The following is a 15,546-nucleotide window of genomic DNA, read 5'->3' as shown; positions in this document are numbered from 1 at the left end:
ATATGTAAATGTCATTAGGCTCTTTCAAGAGAGAACAATGTATTTTTCATGGATTTCCATGTTCAGGGTGGTGGGAAGAAGGAGAAATGCACACAGCTCTGTATCCCAATGACTGTAATAACTGGAAATGGTATTTCTGCTTTCAAGGATGTTTTCTCTGGCCAATAAACATAACATGGATATTAGCACTACATCACATCATATTATTTAACAGCTTTATTTGCAGGGTCCCACTTCCACATGGAACAAACATCTGCCACCAGTAGGAGACACCGACATCAGGAAGGACCAAAAAAAGCTCAATCTATGTTTGGAAATTAAGAAAGCTTAGACACAGCAGTATTAGATGCAATTTCATAAAAGCTCAAAAATGCAACAAACTGTATCTTCAGAACTGAACCCAACTGAACCTGTGAACATGCAGGATTCACACAGATTTCAAAGGGATTTAGTGAAATACAAATATAATGGAAGATATCACTTGAGAATTTCACGGAATTCTGCATAGTGCCCAGTCCAGTGAATGAGTCTGAATACACTGAGTCAACAGTACTGACTTCTTTTCCCCAGTGTTATTCCTCTCTTTTTTTATGCTGTATTTTAGCAGCTACTGAACTTTTTACACTCATTTCAAGATCTCCTAAACCAGTCACAAAAACTGTACTTCCACCTTCTTTTCACCCGTGCAACATGTTGCAATAACAGTGTAAGCACTTACTTTTTCTAGTCAATGTCTTTTCTCCCTTAAAAATCAGAATCTGTACATGAAAACAAAAACCCTCAAACTTTCTTCCTCTTTTTTTTTTTTTTTTTTTAAGAGAGAGACACTTTGAGGTAGAGATTAATCATGCAGCAAAAGATTAATTCCCAGCTGCTTGGCAACCATCTGGACATTCTACTGGTTAAAACACTAGTTTGAATTGCTAACCTACCCCTTTGATCTTTCTCAATGTCTCCAGCCCATATGTGCAATAATTAAAGACATAGTTCACAAACTATTGCAAAAAAATAAATAAATAACTGTACATGTACATCTAGATCTCCATAACCAGCCTGACTGGTATCAGGAATTATAAATCAGCAGTCAGTTCATGAAAACATGTCTCATCCTGACATCCACTGTGTGTCTCACACCAGTCTAGCAATAAAATAAGGTTTGGGGTTTATTACATCACATTCTGAAGAGTTATCAAAGCAAGGCAGGATGTGACTTCCTCACACGGAACACAATGGACAACTTGCACATGTTTTTGGGAACAGGACATTAATCAGCCAGGAATCATGTTAACAGCAGTCAAGATTGCTGTGAATTTAAATATGAACGAACAGATTCCTACTCAGGACAATTATTCAGTGGTGAGAATCAGTTTACAACTGGATTCTCCATATAAATCAGACCCTGCATTCAAAACAGACACTAGGGTTGTGAAGAAAAGGAGAAAATTCAAATGAACCAGAAAATAGTCCCTGTCACTGCTTGGAATATTTTCAAAGGGAAATAAAACAGTATTTTTACAACCAAGTTATCATAAAAAAAAAAGTTACAGAAAAGTGAAACTCATGATGAAAGCCAGAATTATGTCATATCTGCCTTTTCTTGTCTCCTCATATGGGCCACGCTTGTGTGAACAGAAATCAACACACGTTCTTACATTTTAACAAGAATATTCACCAGGATTAAAAACCTTTACAATCTTTATCCTTGGAAAGCAGCATGACATTTAGGAGCAGAAGTATGGCTTGGACAGTCCCCAGTGAACAGGATGACAAAAGAAGGGGAACACCAAAAAGAAGAGAAATGGAAGAACAGAGGGATAATAAGAAAAAGAATTCCAACACAGGAAGCTCCGGTTATTTTAAGATTCAGGTTTTGGGCCCACTCAAATGCTTTCAGAAAGTTCATCTAAACCACTCTCCTCCTGTTATTAAAAAGCACAAACAGCCCCATCACATGTCTGAGGAGGTTCCTTGCGCTGTATCCAGCTCTCCTGATTCCATGCACAGATGTTTATATATCCATCCACCAAAATTTAAACTCTAGAGACACACACAGACATAAGCACACACTTTTAATTCCATATAACACACAAGAGAACAACCCTGATAGATTTTGTTACCATTCTTGGAAGATACAAACAAAAATATTTCTTTTCAATAAGGAAAAATATTAAATTCATCACGTAGCTAAAGGCACAATAATGTTAATTTTACAGTGGTTTAATTACAAGAGTCCTTGTTTTAGGATACTGTCTCCATGCTGGGTTTATTTATTGTTCATAATTTGGCATGAACTTCATGTATTTAAATACCTCACTATGGAACAGGGCAATTAAGAGGAAGAAATCAAACCCAGCAGGACAATGCCCACTGATCACCATCTCCTGATTACAGGGACTCTTTATCTTCAAATGCTCTTTCCCTTCCCTTTTCCATGCTAACACCAGCCTGTGTTATTCACTCTCGCTCCCAACTTTTACAACTTTCTTTCCTCCCTGTATTCTTTTCCCTACATTCTCTGTATGGTCCCTCTTGGGGAACATCCATACCACAGCCCTCATGCAATTTGCTCTGTTTCAAGTTATAATCTCCTGCCAGATAAGTGAGAAGCACAGTAAATCTGCTGCTTTCAACACCTTCAATCCAGAGCACTTTTAGCCAGACCACGACTTAACTGTATCAGCACTGCAGATTTTATCTTAATGTAAATATATCACTAGATCCCAACACTTCTGGGCAGTAAAACCATAAAAATGGCTTGATGATCTTTATAAACAAAATTTGTGTCATGTAGTAAAAGGGAGTGCTCATTCCCAAAATAAGGAGAAAAACATAAATAAAGATTACAAGGATGAAGGTCCTAAACAGCTTTTTAAAAAGGCTGCATCCTAAAGATAAGACTTCTTTAATCATAAACCCATAAAACACTCTTCGTTTTCCATCTTACTTCTCGTCCTCGATCCATGAAGATGTGTTTTCAGGGAAAAAAGGAAAAAGTCTTTTTCCCCACTCTCTATGTTCTCTGTTATCTTACACCACCTATCTTATGTCTCCTTTTCCTCTGGTGTTCTCCCTCTTCCTCATTCCCCACCCCACATGACAAACTGGTGGAAGTTATCCCAGGTGTTCTCCTGAAAACTCAGCCACTGCCTTCCCCAGAATTCCTCCTCCCTCCAGCTGCACGACCATTTAGTCTGGGCTGCTTTAGTACACAAGAGGCTGGGAAAGCACCAGTGGTTCCAGTGACCAAAGGCTTTATCACTGGATTCCCGAAAAACAAAACAGGGGAGTAACAGAAGCACAGTGATGAAGTCAACAAAAACATTGGAAACACTCAGTGTTCTCAGTTAACCCAGAGAGATGAAGCTCCACAATTTATTGCACAAAGCATTGAGCTTACCAGTTTGACTGAAAAATAAATAAATTAAGAGCTGGTATACAACTCAGCACAAATTTACTCCAGGTAAGCCTTCAACTGACAAGTGAAAATTATTTCCCATAGGCCTCAGATTTGTTTAGGTTTCCTTTGTTGAGATAAGATAAATAAATATCTTTGCTTACAAAATAATAAAACAGAAGGAAATTGAGAAAAAATGCTAAGAATAAATAAGACTGACAAAAGGAAAAATTACAACAGAGAACTTCTTTAAAGAATGTCTTCAAGTGATATATCAGATAAACTAGTTGTTTGAGAAAGGTTAAAAAAAATCAGTTTATTAACATAGCTAATTTTATTTTCTCATTCCAGAAGAATTCCAAACCTTTATCTTAGCAATGGTAATGGATATGTTTTTCTGAAAAGCCACAAATCAGACTTTTCCTTTCCCCCTCCTCTGCCCTGTGGAGCACTGGGTGACACAGGATGGCCACAGGTGAAGTTCAAAGGGACACTTTTCCCTTTTTATCAAGACAGGCCAATCACCCCATCTGTTGTGCTTTGCTGTCCCACTGAACACGGATATATTCCTGTTGGGTTGCATCTCCCTTGTTTAAGCCCATGATTTTTCAGTAATGACCATTTCCCAAATGGTTTAATCCATGTCAGAAGTATTTGGGGAAAAGATGACTAAAAGCCGCTGCCTGACGACATCGCCGTCCTCGCAGGGCTGTGATGTGGTTATCACTGCTCATGGCCATGTGTTCAGCATTACAGACTCTAAACAGGTGCAGGAATGCTTTATGAACAAAGGTCTAAAGGTTAAAAGCAAAAAACCCACAGTTATCCTATTTTATGTTCTCCCGTTGTACTACAAAGAGGTTGAAAACAGTTGAAGGTTCCTCCAAACCCTTTTGTACAGCACCATTTTTCTGTTAATACATTCACATTCTATAAATGAAAAGGCTTTATTCCTAATTGAGCTTCACAAACAAAATAAGATGAAAACACATTTAAGTTTTCTCATTAATAGCACACACATGGTGATTGTGAAACACTGTCTGTAACCTTTCCAGTTCAAACCAGCCCACAGTCGAGCACCATTAGCAAAAAGTCCTGGATTTTTACTGTGTGGTTTAGAGGATTTTTCCACTGAACTAGCAAAGTATTAACTGGGTACTTTATGTAGCTCCTTGGCATGCATTCATGTTTATTTAATTTGAAAATATTGTTTAAATGACAACATTGTGCTTTCAATTTATTTATTTCTTGCGCTATTTTCACATCTTATGAAACCTTGCCTCATCCTGAGGCACTGGTGGTTTGAATGTTGTCAATACAAAAGAACAGTCAATAGAAGAGCAGAGAAAGTGAAAGGCACATGGATTGTGAAACTGCTTGTCTGAGCATTGAGTGAGACAGGCAGGTAGCAACAGAAAAAACATGCACACTATTTTATCAACAACTGAAGGATCTGCCAACCAATTTTACCCTCCTCTGTATCTCTGCTAAAGATGTTTTCTGAAGTGTCTTGAAAATAACTTTAGGACAGTTCCAATCCATGTGTCCTTACAAGATACAAAGGAAAAGGAGGAATATTTTCCTGCTTTGCTGATGATGCCCTTTCCTCCCCAACTCAGGCATATTTGGGGTCCTTTGTGAGTTTAGGTCCTTCTGGATAGTAGGGAACTATGCACGTATGTCTCAATTTTCCAAGAGCATATGGCTGAAAGCAGAAATTTGAAGGGCAAACACAGCAGAGTGATAGATCCAGGGCTTCACTGCAGTTTTTTTATGACTGGTTAGTTGATTTGGGGGGTTCTATTAATCGTTTTCCTAATGCATCTTGAGTTTCCTTTCCTGACCATTAATTCACTGTCTTTCAAAAAAAAGAAATGCGTTAAATAAAATGAGCAGCTTGTCACAAAATATCTCAGGCAGTCGGCTTCCTTAAACCATGAAAAAGGTGAAAATGACCACAAAATTTTACTTTTACACATATTCAAAGCAAAATAACATGGTGTGAGAGAATTAGACAGCCAAGCTTGGAATCTCAGGAATTCACAATGTTCCGAAGAAGTAAAATAAAACCCCATACCACCAAAAGAGGATTGGAGCTCAATGAGGCAAATATAGAAATAATGTAGATCCTATCAGAAATAAGGTCAAAATCTGCTAATTTTAAAAGGTATACAGAAAGTAAACAAAAGTCCTCCCTAAATCAAAGGTTTCACTGCCACTGTTAAAAAGTAATTTGGAAAATTCCTAGAATTCAAACTTCCCTCCACTAAAAATTCTTTCAAAGGACCAGTAAATGTGTTCAGAAAGTCTTTTTTACCCCCTAAAGAATTGGGAAATACATTAAGTATTTAATGACAAGCCCTGTCACTTCAGCAAATTTCTCTTCCATGAGATTTTCTGCTACAATAATCCTTGTTAATGCCCAATTTCCATTCCAATTCCAAATGCCTTAAAGACTCCAAAGAATCCTACCTCTTTTTCCTGTGTTAGAAACAGCGCCTGGTGGTGCCGAGTGGGGCTGCTCTTTCCTAGGCCAATTTTAGGTGTCATCTAATGAACAAGGAAAAGTTCAGAACAACCAATGAAGTTAAAAACAGTAAATCCAAGTATAATCAATCCTGACCCGAAATTAAAAGTAGGGAAAATGTTTGTTTGCTCTTCTGAAATACCAAGGGAATATAAATACCTACCAGAGTCATTGGCACCCGTTTTTCTCGCAGGTATCTGGGGTTTTCTAACTGAAAAACAAGAGAGAGAAAAATCAGCAGGTCAACAATGTCTTATTCAGCCTAAGACATCCCAACTAAACTGTACTTAGCACAGCAACTGCATCACTCAGAAGAGCCACAGATGAGATTTCAACATGCCTTAAATGTTACAGGAATAGGAAATCTTCCTAAGAGATCATTTGGTTGGAAATTATCTACTCAGCAAGTTTGATAATATAAATGGACCAAAAAGTGCACTTTTTTCCCTCCCAACTCTCGTGGTTGTAAAAATTCCATCAATGCATATTATAAAAATATTTGGCAGCTACATACATAGGCATATGCAAAAGATTTCCAACTTTATTGGCTAAATTTTCATTGAAATCAGTATAAAGCAACAATAAGTTTACAGATTATACTGGTTAAAATCTAGTGCTTTTGAAAAATTACAGTTGGATGCATTGAAACTACAGCCATGCGTGTAAGTTATAGAGACAAAACATAAGGAAATGATTCATTAACATGACTATATAATTAAAACAGCTCTCTTAATCACTATTTTTAAGAACTGGATACAAAACATTGTTCCCAACCCACTTCCTCTATCAGACAGCTCTATCTTTCTCATTTTCTCAGACAATGAGGCTCAAACATCACATCACAGAGAAAGCAGAATGCCCAAAAAAAGCTTTCAAGGGTATAATCTTGTAAAATGTGGCAGTGAGATTTGGAATATGAATGAGATTGCAATACACATTAAAAAAAAATGTTGTAAGATTAGGTTGATCTACAAGGCATGGCAATTATATCAAATTCTTGCACTTTCTGCAGTAGTAAGAAATAAATTTGTGTGTTGAGTTTATCAGTGGAAAAGAGGCTTAATCCCTCTGAAATTTTAATTTGATACAGTGTTATTCATTTCCTGTCCCAAAAGGTGATGTAGGATTTCTGTGTGCTGTTGAGGAGTTGTCATATTTCACCCAGAAGTCGGAGATACTCACGTTTAACACATACCTTCAATTCCAATGAATAGTATTATCCACTGATTTAATACATTAGCTGAAAGCATCAAGAAACCAATAATTTAACAATAACCTGTTTATTGTCACGGAGTTTACTAAAACAGTTACATTAAACTTTCTTTCACACAAAGTATCCTGTGTTGGCAATTAAAATCCATGCGCAGCCACCAGTGAATGAAGGAATCCTGGCTGCACCCACTGCCACAAAAATGAGGAATTTTGGACACAGAAGAGATTGTGAAGAGAGGAATACAGGAGTGGGATCATCCTGGAGCATTAACCATAGGAGACACAGTGGAGGGGAAGAAAGAGCAAATCAAGAGAGAGGGAAATAAAAGGTACAGAAATACCAAACTGGAAAAATTTTGGAGGATTTTCTTTGTCCTACACATTTGTATCTGCAATAGGATTTTCTATCTACATTTTACTGCTATTATACTCCTCCTCCCATCTCAATTTGGCCACTTCTCCATCCAGCCCACACACACCTGATCATCCCCAGGGCTGAAGGTGTTTGCCAGAAGCTCAAGGTACTCCCCAATTTGGCATCCCAGCACCCTGAGCAGCAGAGAACAGTGGAAGCCTTCACCAATACCTGGTGGAATCTGGAGAAGGCTGCAGAGCGACATTTCAAAGGCTTAATTATTTCCCAAGAGCCCTGGCTCTCGTGCAGAATGAATACTATCACCCTTTACTTTGGCTTTTTTTAAAGCAAAAAATTACTGTAAATATTTACAATTAATTCCAATCCTTTATCTGACCATGACATTCAGCTGTTTGCAGCCTTCACTTCAAAACCAATCGGAAAAGCTAAGGTACATCCTCCTTGTTTATGAGAGAGAAGGAAAATGTGTCTCTAATACTTTGTAGGGCCCAAGTCTTGCATTTTTTGATTTTGTAACAGCAGCCATATGTGCTTTGAAGTTAAATGTTCCCACTTTGTTACTTGTTGTGGATTATATCCACTTAAACTGATCTGTAAACATTTAATGCCTCAACATTCATTCTTTTCATGCTGGTCCTCTGCAAAACTTCTTGTTAGCAAAATTAGACCACATTAAAGAGAGAATATCACAATAAAGAATGCCCCAAAAAAGAAAAAAAAAAGTCTGTGTTTATGAGAAACATGCAAATTTAAAAATAATAAGCAAAAGGTCAAAGACAAGCCAAAATACATATGTATGAAACTGAAGGACTGCCATGAGAAGAGCAGTAAATCACATGCTTTCTTAAGAGTATGAACCAAATAAATGTCACCATGAAAGACATCTTTATTTGAACTAGAACTGAACTCTAATTTGTAAATACCACTTCTTAACAGAAATGGTATTCTGAATTTCTTTGTAGGAAAGATTTTGGATTCTCCTGTTCTAATAGGCAGTCTGACAAGAAACCATGTCTCAGTTGGTGAAGACTGCAATAGTCATCTTCTAGTCCTCCGAAACCAGAGCTGTGAAGGTGTTGGGTGATCAGATCCCCATGAAGAAATCCCCACCACCTAACAGAGACAATCTACTTCATGCAAATATATGTATTTTTTTAAGTTGAAAAAAAGGTATTGCAGAAATGTACAAAAAAATAAAATTCCAAAACTGCATTTCAGGCAAATGAGCTGTAATTTGTAACTTTAGTATTTTCCATTTCTATTCATTTTAACAACACCTGAAGTGTTATGAACACCTAAAGTGGTCAAAACTAAATATTTATGAGTTACACAATTTTAAAGCTACCAACACAAGCAGTGAGTGAAGCCCTGACAAAAGTTGAAGTGGTTTCTCCCAAAAGCAAGGACACTGCAGGAAAAGCACAATTTTGAGCTCTAAGTACTTCTGCAAGTCTCATCCTCATCAATTATATTCCATCCCTCAGGCTGAAAATATTGTACAGGCTTTCCATCTGTGCACTATAGCCCAGCCCAGAAACTCACAGCAAAGCTTTGCTCTTTTGCTCAGTAAATACCACAACAATGACAACACTGATGTCATGATTCCAAACTACCCCTCCAAAGTCACGTTCCACTCTTTGGAAGACGTTTATCCAGGGATGGTTATCTCCAGTAATCCCCAACTGTAGCCTGTGTCAGTCCACTAACAGAAGGTACATTGTAAATATTAAGATTCAGGGAACAAAATCCCCACACTTGCATCTGCAGGCTTGTTCCACATTCCCCCCTAAGCTTCTTCAAAGACAAAATGTGATTGTTTTCAAAACAAAGATGGCAAAAACACACATGAAAGAGTTAAGAACACTTAAGACTTTGAAATGGTAAACAACTAAACTGAACCTTGCCCTAAATTCTTACTTTAATCTACCAAACCCAGCCAGCCAGCATGTTCCCTACAGAAATAACTGCTGAGTAGCTTCAGGAAATTTGAGTAAGGACATTCTTATCTAACATCATAATTTGTAGGGAAGTTCACTTTAATGCTGCTTCTGCAGTCTTAGTGGAAGGACATTAAAGCACATGAAGATTGTTTGTCAGCATGGAAGTTGAATTTATTTTTTGAAGTCGCAACACCACTTGGAGTTCACTGTGGGAAAGTTTTTCCAGTGCTGCTGCCCTCCAAGGCCACAACATATACAGTAGGTATGTTTATAGTAAGCAGGCAGACTGAGAAACCAAACAAAAGATAATCAAATGGCTTGTGCAGAAATGGTTGAGCTTAACTAGACTGGAAAGACACAGGGAGATGTGAGCCAAGCACACAGAGCAGGCACAGCATCCACTGCTGCTACAGCCTCCCAAGAATTCCCAACGCTCCCATCCATTTAACCCTGTGTTAGAAAGCTTTTCTCCAAGGAAGGAGAATGGAACACGAGCCACCGACCACAGAATTTCTTTGGTTTAAGTCTTCTCAAACCTTTATTAGGCAATAAAATCTCCCAGGACAAATTCTGGGCAAGGCTGAGCATCCAGGTTCTCGGCACTGAACACCCCACATCATTTCTGGTAAAAGCTGAAGAGTTAATTCTCGTCCTGCCTGAATTCCAGTGGTGAAAAATCGTGTTCTCCCTGATTAAAAACCCCTTTGCTGTTTCCCCAGGGTACAATCTTTTTGCGTGCTTTCTGCCTAAAATGATGTGCTGAATTTCCTGGGATGTTTGAAAGAGATGCTTTGTCACACCTATAATTGGCTACAATTTGGTGACAAATGAAACTGCATCAGAGTCATCATGACAGAGTGAGAGACAGAGAGGCAGGTGAGGTAAGAATTTGCAGGGGTTTAATTCATTGTTGTTCCTTTATGTAACTTGAATTTTTTATCCAAAAATTATGTTTGTCTACAATCTAAAAAGATCAGCTACAAGAGGAAAAAAAGAAAAGGGAAAAACAAAGCAGTTTAATTCCATTATTCAACAACATTCTTTTCCTGACACTGTACCTATTTCACAATATTTAATTATTTTTGAGACATAAACAGGAGATAGCCACCTTCCCCTCAGTTATGAAGTGCGCTAGAGCTGCAACAACAAGCAGAAGTTTATTGACAGCTGTTCATGAAATAAGATCACAGAAACACAGAAAAGTTTGGGCTGGAAGTTCCTCTCATTCCCCTAGCCCAGGTTACTTTAACTATATTCTAAGATGGCTACAGAATGACAAAGAGAGTCCGAAGTAATGACATGACCAAAGATTACTGGTATTTGTCTCAGCTCCTGGCTCGGAACCTTTTCATTTCAAACAGCCATAGAAAAGGATTTCTGCTTTTCTACATTGCAAATGCAGCTTCAAGGCATGAACACCTGATAAAGGACAGTCCCTATATCAGTTTAGATAAGAGTCAATACAGGCTAAGGAAAACAGATTTTATAATGTATGTAAAGTGAGTGTAAATTAGTATTCCATGTATGAAAGGCAAATTTATCACAATCAAAACGCAACTTTTTTTTTTTTACAACATTTACTCATGCCTGACTAGAATCTAAAGAACTTGAACAATAAAATGTTGGATAGGGATAATCAGGAACACTGCAAGGCAAAGGGAAAAATTATTTTATTACTCACAAGAAGTAACAATATCAGCAAAGTAATGCCACAGACTTACTTCTCCTGTAGAAAATGTTATTATTAAGAACAAATACCTGAAGCCTCCAGATTAGACTGTTAAGCTTTGACCTCTCTGCTTAGTAGAGAAATCATAAAAGCATTTCTCAAAACTTCTCACAGTATTTTTAATAATAGTATTTTAAAAAAACCCTCCATCACTGATGTAGGTATATCATAAAAACTGAAAACACATCCAGTATGTGACCTTAAAAATACAAGAGCTTTGAAGAAGAAGAAATTTAGAATATATTAAAGAAGCAGGAGGCTGAAAGATAAGCTTATAACTGGTCATTTCAATCCAGACAAGCCCAAGCTGGAGCAGTGAAGGCTCAGCAGCACCTCACAGCTGGAAGACACCAGGGTTGTCTCACCATTTTGTGTACCTAGCAAGGTATTTGCAGATTCTTGCATAATAGCATGGTCTCCTTGTATACTTGCCTGACATAATCACAGCTTCCTAAAATTACACAGTTCCTTACTGAGAAAAATCTTTGTATAACCAAAAAAACCCAAGGAAAGTTTGAAAAGCTTTTCAAGACAACTGTTCTTCACCCAAGGCAGCTCCAAATGAAAGCCATTCTGTATCTCCTTTCCTATCTTCCCCCACTACTGAAGTATTCTTTTGGGTCAAGGGTCTTCTGTATCTGAGGTGGGATCACTTGTAAATTAAGTTTCCCAAACAGTTTGCAGCTGGGAGTAGCAATTAAAGGACAGCAAGATGCTCCCATGGCAATTTAAATGCTTGCAAGTAACAGCAGCCACATCTGACACTCAAATCTTACAGATTCCAAGGTGCTGCAATCATTTAGTGGGATTTTTTTATTTTCAGTAATGACATATTCTTTAAGTATGACACTCCACTTAAAACTTCCTGACCCTTTCAGAACCCACTGGAGGCCGTGATCCACAGCAGGGAAATGCTGTTCAGCAGCAACCCCTCACAGACCTCTCTTTTACAACCTCAAATCCTCTTTGTCAGGTAACTCCCAACAAGTCTTATCAGGCAATCAAAGTCTGTCATGAGCGACTTATTTAATTACCATCCCTGGAGAGGAGACTTGAAAAACTGATTTATGTGCCACGGTAGCCAATTTGTTATCCAAGGGAGCTCCTGTATCAGCAGAGGATCATCACAGTTTAATAACCAGCCATTAGCAACACAACATGATTGCAAACTGGAATTTCAATTAGAAAAAGAAATAAAATACAAATAAAATGACAGAGATAAGAGATAAGCAGGCAAGCAGATCGACACTGATATAAAAATGCTGGATACAAAGAGATTCTTTGTCAGCATCAGTTGGAATAATTTGTAAAATGGCCATGAGCAAGTTTCCCCCTTAAAGCAGCTTTAAAAGCTCAAGGTATTACAGCTTTCTGCTCATATAATCCAATGGATAAATACAGCCCAAATATCCAAAATCTGCAAGTGACTGCTTGCACCTTTGTTTCAGACACCTGTACAGTGCTGACGTTTTCACCTATCTCCACCTTTAGCTTGGAAAAGGCAAGAGAAACACCAAGGACACAAAACCATTAATATCCTTTGTTATCATTTCTGATTGTACTGAAGAGAACTTGGCCATTCCTGAAAATCCTGGAGTGTAATAGGCAAGATTTTTAAATGCTGTCATATCCCTCTGGACTGACAATAGTATAGGAAGAATAAGGATCATTTGGCAGCTGATTAAAATGACAACATGAAAATACGTGATTATTTTTCAAAAAACAAGGCTGAACTATTTCATTAAACTTGCTTTAATCACTCCTAACTTTGGCTGTAACTCTGTGAGCTTTCAACCTGTGAAAATAAGCACAAAATGAGAAAGAAAAGAAAGAAGAAACCTCCCTGTTAAAATCAAAGTGATCTTAATAAAAAAAATTGCTATGAGGATATTAATCCTAATGAAATAGGTTAAAGATTTGGTGGTACAAGTGAAAGGGTTACAAAAAAGACAAAACAATTAAAAAATACGTTAAAACACAGCTACAGAGAAGAGGTCACTTCATTGTGACCTTAGAACTATCGTGAACACCACAGAAAATACAACCAAGGGAATAAAGTCTTATAAGAGTAACAAATTTGAATTATTAAAAGGGAAAGAAAGAGGTGAACACACAGAAAAGTCTCCTGAACACTTTCAAAAGGAGGCGCACTGACCAAAAGAAGTTGAGTTGTATTAATGGCTTGCAGATTCTGTATTGGTTTAAAAGAAAAACCACAGAAAGCCAAACTCTTCTTTCATTTATACAAGTATAAATAAAAAATAATGTTATAGAGTCATCAATAAATAAGCTGAATTTCTACCAGACTGCGACACTTGGTTTTGACCAGCAGCCATTATTTTGCCTGATTTATCAGTAACCATATTAAATATGTGAAGATTATTATTACTTAAAATTTTGATGTTTTCTTCTCATACATTCATAAAGAACCTTTCCGAGCTTTACCGATTCATTTCTAAAAGACTGATTGCCACATGAAGTTTTGTTGGCTAAGCTCAGACTACATTACTGAGGAGTTCCCATTGCAAGTCAATAAATAAGTAAAGTACTCAGTTTATTTTACCCCAAGATTCCAACTATTGAGTCGTGCTTCGAGGTCATCATCATCCAACGAAAAGTTTCTTTTGTGATGATCATCCTGGAACACAAGGAAAGTCAAAGAAAATACCAGAATTGCTGGCAGACACATAATTTAAAATTAAACTTCTCATTAGCTTGGCCATACCTACACTGCACTTCCTAATAGTGTCACAATACCTCTGACAGCTTTCACCTAAATAGCTCAGTTTCCAGAAGGATAGCGGGCTGAGAAAGAGTTCAGAGGATAAATTAGCCTGGCTCTCCACTTCAGTGTTCTTCTTTATTAATTCCCAAAGCAATGGTCCCCTTTACAGAGGGTGAATTTATTAAAAAAAACTCAGAACACTCAGTTTTCAGGTAACATTCTAGGACAATTCGTCTCTCCTTTGTGGGCCTAATCCAGAATTCAGAGATCACCTGATCAGCCTCCAAATAAAAACATAGATTTAAAAATCAAAGGAAATCACAGCAAGGCAGTGATGGTTATCAAAGCAGAGGACAGAGCAGCTGCTGCCCAGCTCAAGGATCTTCCCTGATTTCCAGCATCCAGCCAGGGCTGTGGTTATTGCTGCTCAAGGAAGTAACAAGGAATTACCTTTCAGAAGAGAAGTTTTTCCTGTGGGACAACAGTAACTACCCAACTGCATTTGAAGTATCTAATGGGAAAGCTGGTACAGAACATTTCCTTGAGCTGAGGTATTTTAAAAAACAACACTGAAGCCTGAATTACTTTGTCTCATTGAGTGAGGTTTGTGTATGGGCCTGCCAGCACCTCTTCTTTAAATCTCATTTGTCACAAGTGACTGGAGCTTGGGCTGCAGTTCATCAACACTTGGTTGAGGCAGCTCTTAATGTTTCTTAAAAGTCTCCCTGCTCCTCTACCTGGGCCTGAATGATGCCAGAACATCTGTGCATCACTGACAATGGAACATTGTTCCAGCCAGCCAAACGTCATCGAACTGTCTGGCAAAGCAAGGGAGGATTATTTCACTTAAAGGCCCCTTTAAAGCTGTAATCACAGGAGAATCCAATCTATGGAGCTGAAGAACAATGAAGTGCAATGATTTATCAAACTCTGCTCTGGAAGCTGTGGCAGAGCCACCACCACCACCACCAAAAATTAAAAATAAACAAATCAAAGCAGCAAAACTCCCCTACAAAACTTTAAAGCCCCAAATCCAGGTTACAACTGAAGAAAATAATTTTTTTTACAACAACTCTTCCATAAGGAATATTTCCTGAAGTAAATAAACAGGAAACCAATAAGGAGAAATTTAGTAAATCAAGCACGTGGTTCTATTTTTAATTACGGCATTTCTGTATTTAAATTACATTTGTATACATACAATCAACACACACAAAAATACATTCACAGCAATCAGAGCCTAGAGCACAGGCACTGATTTTTGCCCACTGAGCACCTGTAACCTGCCCTGATAAATCCCTTCTTGCTAATCCTCTATTCCAGATGCACAGCACAACACAAATTTCCTCAGGAAAGAGCTTCCAGTTTATCCTATTTGCACTTCATGTCCTCAGCTGTGCCCAGCTGCAATCTTTCTACACTATTCCTCTGATGGAATCAAAAAAAGAAGCATGGGCAGAACTAGAGGAACAAACAGGAAATTCAGTGTTCATGGAGGGGTGAGGGTTGTTCTAGGTGTGGTGAAGGACACTGCAAGGCCACAGAGCACATTTTGGAGGGTAAACAGCGCATTTCTTGGTATCACACATTTGTCAGGAGTAACTGTCAGTGCAAATGCTTGCAACTATATAAACAACATCAAT

General features: G+C 37.9%; 1 protein-coding gene across 5 annotated transcripts in view; it reads right to left on the bottom strand.

The window, feature by feature from the left end:
• CEP112 (centrosomal protein 112) overlaps window positions 1-15,546 on the bottom strand; it is a 158,596-nt gene that overhangs the window by 134,608 nt on the left and 8,442 nt on the right. For 4 of the 5 annotated variants that reach the window (XM_042025497.1, XM_042025499.1, XM_042025498.1 and 1 more), the window contains exons 6-9: window positions 13,742-13,816; window positions 7,613-7,729; window positions 6,085-6,132; window positions 5,867-5,944 (exon numbers count right to left, since the gene is read on the bottom strand). In XM_042025497.1, coding sequence (XP_041881431.1) covers window positions 5,867-5,944; window positions 6,085-6,132; window positions 7,613-7,729; window positions 13,742-13,816 — 318 coding nt within the window. The remainder of the gene's footprint in view (window positions 1-5,866; window positions 5,945-6,084; window positions 6,133-7,612; window positions 7,730-13,741; window positions 13,817-15,546) is intronic. The other variant, XM_042025500.1, reaches the window with a different exon arrangement.

Source organism: Corvus kubaryi, unplaced genomic scaffold (assembly GCF_017639235.1).
Source record: "Corvus kubaryi isolate FWS band 111438036 unplaced genomic scaffold, C.kubaryi_AGA036_p1.0 37272, whole genome shotgun sequence".
Lineage (NCBI taxonomy): Eukaryota > Metazoa > Chordata > Aves > Passeriformes > Corvidae > Corvus > Corvus kubaryi.
The sequence above is the reverse complement of the archived record's forward strand: the minus strand, read 5'-3'. Positions and strand labels throughout refer to the sequence as shown.